This window comes from Falco peregrinus, chromosome 8 (genome assembly GCF_023634155.1).
Source record: "Falco peregrinus isolate bFalPer1 chromosome 8, bFalPer1.pri, whole genome shotgun sequence".
Lineage (NCBI taxonomy): Eukaryota > Metazoa > Chordata > Aves > Falconiformes > Falconidae > Falco > Falco peregrinus.
Genome location: NC_073728.1, coordinates 54245019 through 54258259, shown reverse-complemented (window position 1 = coordinate 54258259; position 13241 = coordinate 54245019). Strand labels below are relative to the sequence as shown.

The following is a 13241-nucleotide window of genomic DNA, read 5'->3' as shown; positions in this document are numbered from 1 at the left end:
AGATCTGCTGCATGACATGCCCAGAAGGGACATCCCTCTGCTCCTGCCGACTCCTTGCTCATTCCACATCTCTGCAGCCTTTGGTCCCACACCCACCTTCAGCTCAGCAGCTTTACAGTTAACTAGCAGCAACTGCAAGGCCAGGCACCGTGTGCCTGTTCCTACTTGGTAATGCATTAATGGGAGGAGGAGAAAGCGGCTCCCTAAGTGGGTCATATAACATCAGCCATTATTTTCCAGTTGTTAAGTCAAAAGGATTCATTGTATTTTATGTCGTTAATGGCATCATTCTGAAAGAGACAGCTGCAGCATCTTATCACTTAGGGACCTTCTCTTCCCCAAAATTAAATTTACAGTTGTGTGCGTCTGTATGTAGCTGACACTTTTTAGTGACTCAGAAGACAAGGGACTGATCATGCCCAGCTGGAGCCAAGTGGTCGCTTGTACCAGCAGCCTCCCCCACGCTGCATGGAGGATGCAGGTCCAAGCACACCTTGCACTACATCTCCATCACTCTGCTCCCATCAGCTATCCTGGCCTGCAGTGGTTTTCACCCACAGCCTCACTGCAGAGCTGTCAAGATGCATTTACTAATTCACCTTTATCCTTGTAGTTGTTATTCCAGCCACGACATCCCTTCCATGGGTCTGGCTGAGTCCCAAAACCCACAGTCTCTTCCACCATGGAAAGTCCTAGGCCACAGTCACTGCTACACCTCCCGTGCTCAAAGAATGTGATGGATATTTCACCAATTCCCCATCTTCTCCCATGGGCTCTGTGGTCTTTGTATACAACTTTAACAGCATTCAGACTGGATTTTGGAGGTACTGGTCGTACCGTCAAACCATTCCATGGCTGCTGCAAGTACTAGTGCACTTCTTCAACATGATGACATGTGGAATACTGTATTTGTGTGAAAATAATTTTTGTGGACTTCAGTATTTTGTTCCCCTCCCTGCCCAAAGAAATGCCCTAACATCACAATTTGATTTAAACTTAAGTACAGTTTTACATTCAAGCATATGGGGCAAATAGTCCCAGCCTTATCTCTGTTGGCTTCCAAGAATTTTCTGCAGGTACAAGTCATCTTACCTCTCTGCAAGTAACTGTTTCACATAACCGGTAACAGGAGTTTACATCCCAGTTTGGGACCATCGGTTCAAGAAAGAGCTGTCTTCTACATAAAACAGCAGGTTCGTTCCCAGCAGATGGGAAAGGAAAGGCTCCCTAAGGAGCCAAGCCCTTCAAGCCTAGTCCTACGCGCAACCATCTCACTCCAAACCACCTACCAGACTGGACGCGGCCAGTCCTTTCCAGCCCATCTGGAAAGCTGGGTCTGGTTTGCAGCTTGAGAAAGGAGAAGAGAAAGGGAAAGCAGCAGCAGGGTGCAAGCTGGCATGGAGCTGGGCCACCCTGTACCCTGCAAGCCCAGGTCTCCAAGCCCTCAGCATTAATGGATTGAAAAGCAAATCAGTGCATGGGTTTTCATCACAGAAAGGGTTTGGTAGTGGGGAATAGCCCACACTCCCCGTTCTCCCAGCACTGGCACACCGTTATATATTATCAAACAGGATCAAGCCTCATCAAGGTGGCTTCATCTTTGGTTGATGCTAGAATCCTCCCCTCACCTTGCAGTATTCATCAATAGGTATCAGGCGCTTGACTGCAACATCACGGATGTGACTCCGGCGGAAGAGGATCTTCCCTGAAACAGGAGAGATGGAGAGACAAGAGCAGGTCAGCACAACACCCAGGAACACTCTCCCATGTATCACTCAGTTAGGACCTATTCCCTGCACATCCTCTTCTTACCAAAAGCACTGTACCTAAAAAACAAAAAGCCCATTCCCTCCCACAGATTAAATACCTCATCAGAATAAAGCACATTTAAAGTGGCAAGCATGTTCAAGGAGAGAGAAGAGGAACCAATTACCAGCATACTACAGCCCCATCTTCCCTCACCAATGTGGCAATTACAGAGCAGCAGCCCCTATCAAAGCACGTGCCTGATACCTTACGGTCTGCTGGCATGCAGGTCCTGGGTGTCCAAGTCCACCAGCAAACGCCAGTGCTCGCCAGAGAAGCGGGCATCCCTGTGAATGCCGGCGCAGGTGGGACCCTTGCTGCAGGCTCCAGGCTTGTTCAGGGCATCCAGGTCTAGTGTGGGCAGAAGCCAAGCCAGAGGGTTTCTCCCTGTGCAGCTCCTGTGTCCAACTGGTCCTGGAAGCCACAGTGTCAGGACTGCAGCTCCGAGTCAGACCTATAGGATTTTCCTTCCTGTCTGGGGTTTATTTTTGTTCTCCATTAATGGGATCCTCTTGCCACTCCAATTCCTCCCCTCTGGCTTGCGGTACAGGCCTCCTTCCTTTGAAGTCTAATGAGTCCTAAATGCTTCAAGCTGCTCTCACAAAGAACAGCTTCTCTGGCATTTAACAAGACAAAAGCCATTAGCAGACAGTGAAACAGATACACATGAAGACTCAGTGATCAAAAGGTCTGGTATAGGGTAGGGTTTCAGATCTGCACTTTCCAAAGCACCAGGAGCTGGCACTGCTTTGCTATACAGTCACCTGGAAAATTGTGGTTTGGGGTGGTGGTGTGGGTGGTAGTGAAGTTCCCTCAAGATCCTCCTTACACCTCTCACACCACAGGGAAGTCTCATCTCTTTGTCCCTACTTGGGTTTCCAATCCCACCACAAAACCCAGGGAGAGCAACTGATGTGCCTGTCCACGCCATCTCTTCACTTATCAAAGAGGTCACCGTGGGGCAACCCAGAAACCAAACTCCCCTCACAACCGAACACCAACGCACCCTCTTTGCAAGCAATGGGAGGAGAAAAGCACTCTGGAGCATCACCCAGCCTTCAGCGCTGCACCATGGCTAGCATCAGCCCCTGCAGCAAGCCTTCGCAGGAGCCGCAGCATTGCTGGAACCAGAAGCTGGATGCTACTGAGCTACCCAAGAACAGGACACGGTAAAGTGACCACACGCTTACCACAGTTTTAAAACCAGGGCTGGGTCACACCCCCACCACCCCTGCCTTCCCACTTCTCCCTGACTTGTCCAGGATCGGGAACACGCGTGACTTGTGCAGCCTGCCAGTGCATTTTTATAAGCAGAGACGAACTAAGCCAACCCAACTTCAGCTTGCAAGGAGCATGAATCAGAACTTCATGGAAGAGCCAAATCTCCGGCTAGGCTCAGTTAATGCAGAACGCCTTCCAACCTGGACTGTCCGAGGGAGCAATCACACACAGTATTAGCTCTGTCCTTGCCCTTCAGTGAAATGCACAGGGTCAGACCAGCTCATACCAGGACTGACTCTCATTTATGTCCTGTTGACAGTGAGGGGCTGAGACATTCATGGTGGGAAATGCTCTGCTCTGAAACGCATTCCTTCCCACAGCCTGCCAGACCCAAGTCTGGCAGTCTTTATGATACAGAGGAAAAAAAAATATCCCTCTATTCAATCTGTCTTTTAGAATTTGAGGGTGAATAGCCTGGGAACACAGAATTTGTCTGGAAAGACTGGGAGCAACAACCAGGTCAGCATTCCCTTCCCTGCCTGTAGTAATTATTTTCCATCAGACAGGAAAACGATGAACAGTTTTCCCTTCTCATCAGCAGTCATGGCATATTTGCTGCATAGGTTTCTATCTGAATGATGATTTTTAAAAAGATGAATGGATCACAATAGTTTTGTTGACAATTATAAGGAATAGCTGTTTGGGGTTTGTCTGCCAAAATGAAATCACTGATGGGTGGGTACATTATAAATGGAAAAATAATAAGCCCTGGATGTGGGAATATTTAAATGTTTAACCAATAGATGCTAGTGCATAATAATAAAAAGAATATAGTTTTGGGGAATAAATACATCACAACAACTGAAGTGATCTTAAATTAGTCCAGGCACAGAGCATACGAACCAGTAGGAAATCCAGCTCCTGTCTTGATTTGCTCTAGATCTAGTATTTTTCAACAAGGAAGTTTATTTTCCAACAAGAAGCTGGTTTTTAATCAAAATGCCTAATTAACATAATTGCAGACCCTTCAGTGCTGCCAAATACTGCTATATAAATCCTTGCCTTGAAAGGCGAGAGAGCACAGGAAGCCACTTCCCCCCTGGAAGGGAAAGATGGGCAACTTGCTGGGTTGGTGCGATGCAGCGTTTCCCTGGGCACGCTTTCCTGAGACCGTATCTGCAAAATGGGAACAACAGTGCTGTCCTCTAGGGCTTTTCACATGGCCAAAGACCACACAATGCAACAGAAACACATGATATGACCCATCTCCTACCTGCACCCCTCACTGCTGTAGCTCCAGGGGACACAGCGAAGGCAATGGTGCCCATCACCCACACCTCATTCTAAGTGCTCGCTGCTTTACGCTTTTTTGGCTGCCTCCAGGAGCTTGCAACAACTCTCAGCCTGGTACCAGGTTGCTGCCCTGCTAATCATCCAAGTGGACTCTCTTCCTCCTGCCCACAGCAGATAGTCCTTCACGCTGAAGGGGAGGAGAAGGTTTGGGATTAGCTCCTCTAGGTCCTAAAGGAAACACGTGGCAAAGAAATGGCCAGATGGCCAAGGCAAGAGGAAAGGTAAGTCTGGTGACTGTGCTGGATAACTGCTGCCCTGGCACCTTCCAGCGAGCAGCCTGACACACAGGTACTGGGCAGAGGACGTGGTTGCTGGCTCAGCTTTGGCACAGTGTAACCTAGCTCCAGGCAAAGGCAAGCCAGGCAGAACGCTGAGAAACATCTGCACAGCAGGATGCCAGCTGAAAAAAGGGGAAGGTCTCAGGGGTTTGATTTTCCATGGTGAACTCTTCCAGCTGGATGAACTGTTCACTTGGTAAATCTGCAGCATGTGAGATGCAGACCACCGACAGCAAAGAGGGAGCAATCTCAGCTGCCCTCGTGGTATCTAGCAAGAGTAAGGATAGCCTTGGTGCAGTTTGGATCCTTGACTCCTGGATGCCTGCAAACTCAGAAAAAATTGTTCCAATATGACAAAAATGGATCCTTGACTCCTGGATGCCAGCAAGCTCAGAAAAATTTGCTCCAATATGACAAAAATGACTACCTGCTCTAGTTTTAAGAACATCCTCAGATGAGATTCACTTTACTCTTAACAGCCTCATAGACATAGCAGTGCTCCTGCCCTCAGTCTCAACACCAGCACGAGGAGTATCGAGGGGAAGACATGTGAAGGAAGGCAATTCTGCACAACGTGCTGATTAGTGGGGTTTTCCATCAGCTGGGAAGGTCAGTGCTGCTTACAGGCTCCAGCTTCACCAGCTTCTCACTCACACCACAACTCAAGCACTCCGAAATTGTTAGAATTTCTTATTTACATACAGAACGTTACGCATGAGCAATGAGAGCAATGAGTCTCCCTCCCTGCTAGCACAAGAAAGCCACTTCACGAGGAAGCGCCATAAAATACACTGTCCTTTATACACACAGAGCTATGAGTAGACTGAACGTTTATCACCTGGGAATGTGTCGAGTAAGTTGATTTTGGAAAAAGAAGACAGAGATAAGGCACTACTACAGAATGGCTGCCTTGGCACGTCTCCCTGTACAAGAAGTACCCAGACTTCAGGACATGCTGCCTGATTTCTCTGGATCTTGAAAACCTGTTAATACCTACAGAGAAAAAGTGGTGCCTCTGAAGAGGACAACGGTCCTGAAGATGCTCCGTGTACAAGTTACAATTTAGAAATTGGTCTTTCTTTGGTAGAATATGAAACACCTTATTCCAGGGAATATATTTATTACACATTACGTTAATATAACTGTAGATGCACCAAAGCATGACACGTGCTTTGCTTGCTATACATTTTCCATTTCTCAGCAGGTTAGGCATTATTGCATGCATCTGCTCTTTAAGGGTAACCTGGCAGTATTATTCTCCATCAGGATTTTGACTAGAGAAATCTAACCAACACAACCCATCCTTTAAAGACAGAGGGAATAAAACCAAAAGGGAAAGCACTGAAATATATGCAACTCCTTAGAAATCAAATCAAACAAAGTCTCTGCACTGATCTTCAGTGCAAAAGTGGATGGATGTTCCCCGTCTACATCTCTCCAGCTATACCACATTTCACTGCCTGGTTACAGTGCTGGGGGGAATTAAGCAATGCAGAACAGATTATTATCGTAGGGTGGCCTTAGAGCAACAAGGATTACTTTAATTTCAAAAAATCAGTAAGCTGCCATAAATATTTAGACCAACAGGACCTCGGAGTCAAACTTGAATTTCACCACCCAAAAATAATAAAAGTCTCCATCCAGCTTTTCACGCAGTGCTTTCCAGAAATCACTGGTGCTTTAAACACAACACAAAAGCAGCTGGGGCAGGTGGAGGACCTTCATCACAGGGTCCAGAAGACCCCAGCCATCCCCTGTCCCCACAAACAGCCCAGGAAAGGGACAGGGCATGAGCAGCAGCCCTTGGCAGAGGATTCACCATGGGGAGGAAATCCCAAGGCCAAATGATGCTCAAATGATGTCAATTCTCACCCTGCTGCTCTTCCCCTGGCCCCCCAACCTGGTGAAGGCGTACCGTACCTACAGGGCACTGGGCTGGAGCCTGGGCTGCAGCCAAAGCCAGCTGCGCTGAGGCTTTTACCTACCCAAAGAAAAGACAAATTCAAGAGAACCAAAGCAGCAGAAGCTGTCTCCGGTTCCCCTTGCCGACTCAAGCATTTGTTTACTCATTTGATTTTCTTGTTGAACCTGGTTAGTTTTTACAGCCAAGCAAACGCCCATACAGGCACTTCAGCACTGGAGGCACCAGCTGGTTCTCAGAGGGGGACTGGGGCTGGGGCAACCTAGCAAAAAGATCTCAGCCTACCACAAACCCACTGTCTGCCCACATCTGAAGAACTTCCGAGTCAGCATCCAGCGTCCCGTCTCCCCGCCTGGGCAGTAGCAGGGCAGAGGGGAGGGGGAGACCTTGCAAGCAGCCTGGAAAGACAGCTATGGGCACTCCAGCCTGCTTTTCCTTTTCCCTGCCTAACCCCTTCCCTCCCTTCTCCTTTTGACCTGCCTGGCACCATCTGCTTAGCTCTGGCGCTCAAATTGTCTCAGTGCTTCTGTTTCCTTCATTGCCCCAAGCTCTGGGCTGACAGCAGGGGGCCAGCTGTGTTCTTCACCCTGCTGGGATGGAAACCTGGAAAACCACAGCAGAGCACCTTGATGCTGCTTTGAGATATGCTTGATGCTGTCAACCTTCACAACCTTGTGGGATGTGAAGATCCCCAGTTACAAAGCTCTATGTCCCACCAACACAGCTGCGCTGCTCCTTTCTTCCCTTCTCCCACGGGCCCGTCCCTCTCCCTCCACCACTGCTACTTGTTTCCATCCACCATGGCCAGAGGCCCACCACGCATCAGCAGCAGTTCATCCAACATGATGAACAGGCAGCGAATCCATCGAGCGTGTCCCTGTGAACCTCAGGCCGGCACTGTCCCACAGCAGCTGTTGTCCTAACCGTGCCATGCCGTGCCTCACCCTAGGGAGAGTTTTCCTGTAAATGCTTCATGCCATAGCATGGTTTCTTTTAAATCCCTCCTTAAAACCTTCTTTTGCCACAATTCCCTGCACTCCTTTCCCCCACAAATCCCCACTGTGTCAGTCCTTTCATTGATACAGTCTGGCCAGGACACGGGGGACAACGGTGGCTTTTACCTTCTGTCCAACAGCTGGAGCACAGGCTGCTCTTCTGCATTTAAGCTGCACATCACTGGGCTCAGGGCTTCAGCAGCAGCAATAACACTGGTGGGCTGCCTCATACCCAGCTGGGCAGGAGGAGGCGGCTGGTGCCCACCACCCACTGCAGGATGCCCCGGGGAAAGGGGGGCATGAGCTCTGTCCCCCATGCAGTGGAGCTGGTGCCAGCCAGAGGAGCTCCACTGAAGATACTGTGTCTGCCCAAAAAAATCCTCCAGTGCTGGAAAGGTTCTGCTCTCCCAGGACTAGGAAACCCCTTTGCAGCTAATCAGGGCTGCTTTGCTTTATCTGGTCCATCGAGAGAGCAAAGGGTGCTGTGGCGGCTCTGGAGGAGGGGCTGCAAGCCACCCAGCGCGGCCCCGCTGCCTCAGCCATTCATCAAGGACTGAAAAATGTCAGAGGGGAGCTTGGGGAAAGGGCTGATAAGGAATTTGGGTCTCCACCAGCGTGAGATAGAGCAGGCGGGCTACAAGAGGGGTTAATCTCTCCAAACAAACAGGTAGAGAAACAGGGCTCTGCAAATTATTCCCTCCTGTGGGAATTCTCCAGGCAGAGCTAGAATTATACTGTGGAGCAAGGAGCTGAAAAAAAACAACAACCAAACAAGGCAGAGGGATTTCAACCAGCAAAATGGTTGAGGCTCCTCTTGAGCCAAAGGCTGTTACTGGATCTCCAGCAAACTGGAGGGGCAGAGAACCTGAAACACATCACCCTGCCGATCACAGCCGCGAACCAAGCCAGATATTTCAGAAGTGGAAAACCAGCTGTGCCTCCTGCTTTACCCTGAAGGACTCCCCCCACCCTCCCTCCGCCCCACCGCCTCGGAAAGAATTCACTTCTCTGCACCTTTCAAATCACATCCAGATTTTCCCTGGCACGGGTTCCAAACTCACTTCAAAAAAAAGGCAGCCCCAAACGTACACATAATTAATCCCAGCCCACGGAGCAGCCAGCTACGTGGGCTATTCCTAGGATGGGGAAGCAGGCACGGGAGATGGCGTTTCCAGGAGCCCTGCACTTAGCATCTGTTTAGCAAAGTCCCGCGCTGTGCACACATCCCGGTTAAAAGAAGGGGAACTAGAAAAGTGCCTCCGGGGCTGTCCTGGGTCTAGCATAAGCACAGAGTCCCACATCTGTGAAATGAAGCTGAATTAAACAGTGCCCCTATCAGGACAGCCCCTTACACGCTCTCATGGTTTGCGATCCTGCTGGATAGGAGCAAAATGTTCCCAAGGCCGTTGCTTCTATGGCCTACAATGCATATGCCATGCAATGGAGAAAAATGTAGGGTAGTTTGTTTAAAGACAGCTCAAAGGACAGAAGCAGAGCAACTGCTCCAGCACGGCACTCTTCCTGGGATAATACTGTCTGCACATCAGCAGTGAGCTGAAACCCTACAGAAAAGGCAATTGTACTAATTACGGGCTGCAAGCTAGCCTGGGACCATCCACCCAACAGTGCTACAGCAGAGATCCCCATCTTTCTAGAGCAAAAAAATAGTAATTTGGACCCTTGCCCCGTCTCCAGCTCTGATGACGATGCAACGGGACAGGGGAAAGTCAGGTACTGTAGCTGGAAAATGGATGAGTTGTGCTCCACCTCTTTCATGAGGCCTTTGTGGTGAGCTATTAGCATCCTCACAGCTGTTCTGGGAGAAAAGCCCTGAAGTTTTCGGGTCACACTGATGCCCATGCCAAGCAGGTTAGCAGGCTGGGAAGGGAGCAGAAAGGAGGCATAATTCTCCTTTGTAAAAAGATCTCACCGAACCCCCTTTCTCCTCCTCCCTTCTTGGGAGTTCGCTATTGTCTGTAGCTAAAGCTTCCTAAAAAGCAATTTTACAGCCAAAGTTAGCTCAGCCTCAGGCAACCCCTCCTTGCCGAGGCTCACGTTTCCAGCGAAGCAGACTGGCCAGGATCTGCTCCAGGCCACTCGGGCTGTACGAAGTTTGGAAGGCTCCACTCTCCTTATAAAAGCTGTTTCCTGAAAGATCTGGCACAGCCCTTAACACAGCAGGCCCAGCTGAGCTCATTTGTTTTCTTAGTTCATTCTTTCCTGGGGTCTCCATACCATCATCTCCCAGCCAAGCAGCACGTAACCCTCAGTGCGGACTCTTGCAGGCGAGGACAGAGCCGCCCAGCACGTCCCCTGCGCCGGGCAGTGACAGGTCTCCTCTCCCACCAGCTGCTCCCGACTCTGCTCCAGGGACCACAGCCGAAGCCACGCGTGCGCTGGGTGCCACCGGAGCTGTTTCAAGGGGCCATCCTCAGCGCCACGTGAAGCTGAGCAGGCTGTGCCAGTGGCTCAGAGCCAGCAAAAGTAGCCAAGAGTCCACTTCAAATTCCCCCATATGGCGGCAAAGGCTTTTCAGGCACAGTGCAGGAGCACTGCAATGTCCTGCCAGGCAAAACGTGAGCCCACCAAGCTCTGCTGTGTGATGAGTGTGGTGGCAACACTCGGAAAGGAACAACCTCTGGTCCCAAACCTCAAGAGCAATTGCACTGCTCTGCTTTGGAGGACTCCACTTCAGATGAGCTAAGTGGGCTGGAGGACTTGCAGTTACAAGAGCCTCTTCTGATACCATCAGAGACCTACTTCAAAAGACCCGAAGTCTCCAGAAATTTCCAAGTCGTCAAATCCTCAAAGCAAACATTAACAAAACGAAGCAACACAAAGCAAACAGAGTTCCTGTGGGCTGGATGTTGTAACTATGGAGTAATCATGGAACTCACTTCCCATTCCAGGAAACCACCCTGACAAACCCAGATGGTACCTTCTCAGGTTATGCTGGTGACCCTGAGTTTGGGACACTTAGGGGTTTGCTAAGAAAGCCAGAGCTGAAGGAAGCACAGAGTCACAGGAGACATTTTTTGAGAATTGCAGCGGTCACAATGTCTAATGATACTCTACAGTGGGCTTCCCAGAAAGCAGCGTACTTTCAGTAAGCCACTGGAGCCAAATCTCCACTGGTAATGAAATTCAGATGCCAAAAATATTGCTCAAAATGGGAGTAGGAGCAAACGACAGTACTCACAGACGTTGAACGTAACCAAACCCTAGCGAGTCTAAGCATACTAGAGCCATGTTTTGCAGAGAAAGACACCCAGGCACTGAGCTCACCTGGATGGCACCCCCAGGCAGAGGGAGACAAAGTTTGGGTTCAGCTTTACCTAACAATACCCATTGCCATCCCAAACCGGGAAGGCCAAGAACAGCTCCAGAAAGAAGCCATCCTCTAGCACAGCCAGCCACTATTAAAAGAGCCTTCTCCTATCCCCAGGTAAAGTCCTCTTTCAGAAGCAGACACAGCTTGCGAGCCACCTTGCTAGGGAGGTATGGCTCATCGTCCTGCGCTGGAGAAAGCCACCCGCTCCTGACCGCTCCGTGATGTGCAGCAAAGGCAACACGATTCCATGATTCCCACTTCTTAAATAACACATCTTTGCTGAAATAAGAGGACTTTGGAAGCTGCCCCATGAGGACAGGCAGATGCAAGATTATCGTTTTTTTCCAGTGGCTGTCTCCTGGTTGGAAGCAGGACACCATCCCGTGCCGGCATCTCCTCACCATATCACCTCTTACCGTGTGCTGGCACCTGAAAGTACAAGTGATAAAGCTGCAGGTGCCAGCTGTCAGGCATCAACAGTCTCTCTGTTAGCTACTGCAAGCCACTGCAGAAATGAAACGTCAAGAAAAATTTCTGGGAGAAGCATGGACTAGTGGTTTTCCAAGTCAACATGTAACCACCTCTGAAAACGGTATTATTTAATCCTGTTGCATAAAGGGGACCAGAGCAAAGGGGCAAACATCTCTGCAGAGGACACACACACAAACACACAAGCTCCTCTAGAGGATGGTGATCCTAACTCCCCAAAACAGCTTTCTTACACAAGAGCCAGGCTTTATTTTCCAGCAACTTCAATCCCCTTTTTTCTTCAATGGAAATCCCAGTGACATGCCTCTTAGCAAGGGGAAACTATTTCAACACCAAGAAGACGAAACAAATACTGACGAGCGTGCTGTGACAAGCAGTGCTCTGACCAGGCTTCCCAAGCCCCATCGCTGCCTTCCAAAAACAGCAGCATTTGGTGGGAATTTTCTGCAAGTGCAGCACAGCCAAACCGTACATCCAATTTTTCCAAGTTATGCCCTTTGCCAATTTGCCTTCCATTTTTCCTCCCCGCTCCTTGCTGGCAGGAGTACTTGTACAGCAAGGATTTTTCTGCTGTATTAATGTTAGGTGTGCTTTGCTCTTGCTCATGTTACCATGCAAGGACAAGCCAGAATCAGAAATCCCTCTATGGGAAACCCAGACAAGACTCTCTTGCTCAGAAAGGGGCATAAATAATTTTCTTCATGCCACTCAGAGAAAAGTAAAACCCACTAAATGCCTTCATGTTTCTAGAAAAGCCAGGAGGCAGTGCACAGCACAAAAGGCTGCACTAAATGGACCTGACAGTCACTGGAAGTGATTATGGTACCGTGACATTTCTAAATATGCCCATTAGCTACTTGGGGGTGGGGGTAAAGACAACTCTGTGGTCAAAGCCATTAGCTATGGGTGCATGAAAGACTCCCAGGGCCCCCTCAGGCTGGTTATTTTTGCAAGGCGTTTTAGTCTGGGTTTTTTTACCCCATAGCAGCAGCACCAAAGGGCAGCCGCAAGCAATCCCTCGCACCACAGTCTGCCACAGACCACTGCATTTGCTCCTTGGGCACACAAACCTCAGCTGCATGTTGGGCTGGCAGGGCACAAACCATGCCGCAGAAATCCTGTCTTTGAGCAACGAGTCCCCAACATCATGGGAGGAAGCCAAGGCTGTCAATCAGCTTGACTTCATACGTGGAATTCAGTTGTTATTTCCTTCTCTCTGGATGGCCCTTTGAGTTGCATGGGACAGGAAAAACAGCGTCTGGGAAAGCCTCACACCATCCTCAGCCCCGTGCCGTGCTGGCCAGCCCCTTCTGAAAACAAGCAGGCTGCTGCAGGGCTTGCATCTGGCAGAAGTACAAGTGGAGTTGCTTAGCTGATGTCCTTCACTAATGACTTCTGGAGGGAGAGAGAATGACTGAGGGGTTTACCACTTGCTGGGCACACTGCTAACAAATACAGATGTTTTAATGGACACAGTGCAGGCCAGGAACATGTTATTCCTCAGATGGTTCAGTAGATAAGAGCTAAAGCACGTGTATGCTCTCACACAGACTGGGAAAAAGCTCCTGCCATGCCAAAACCAGCATGGATTTTGCTGGAGTCCACTCGCCTACCTGGCAGAAAGGGGATGATCCTTTGCTTGGGGTCCTTCTGCCCTCCTTCCATTGGAAACTTGTCCAGCATTTGCATCTAGAAAAGAAAACGCAAGAGAGGTGATTAAAGTCAGTGATTACCTTGCACAACACAAGGCCACCCTCCCCAGGAGGAGGAGAAGCCTGTTCTCCTAACCAGCAGCATCCTGAGACACTGTACACAGCACCATCAGCCAGAGTACAGTGACCTGCAGC

At 49.6% G+C, this 13241-nt stretch overlaps 1 protein-coding gene across 2 annotated transcripts in view; it reads right to left on the bottom strand.

The window, feature by feature from the left end:
• Window positions 1-13241, bottom strand: part of SH3PXD2B (SH3 and PX domains 2B) — a 78162-nt gene that overhangs the window by 31118 nt on the left and 33803 nt on the right. For both annotated transcript variants that reach the window (XM_055812194.1, XM_055812195.1), the window contains exons 3-4: window positions 13008-13083; window positions 1629-1705 (exon numbers count right to left, since the gene is read on the bottom strand). In XM_055812194.1, coding sequence (XP_055668169.1) covers window positions 1629-1705; window positions 13008-13083 — 153 coding nt within the window. The remainder of the gene's footprint in view (window positions 1-1628; window positions 1706-13007; window positions 13084-13241) is intronic.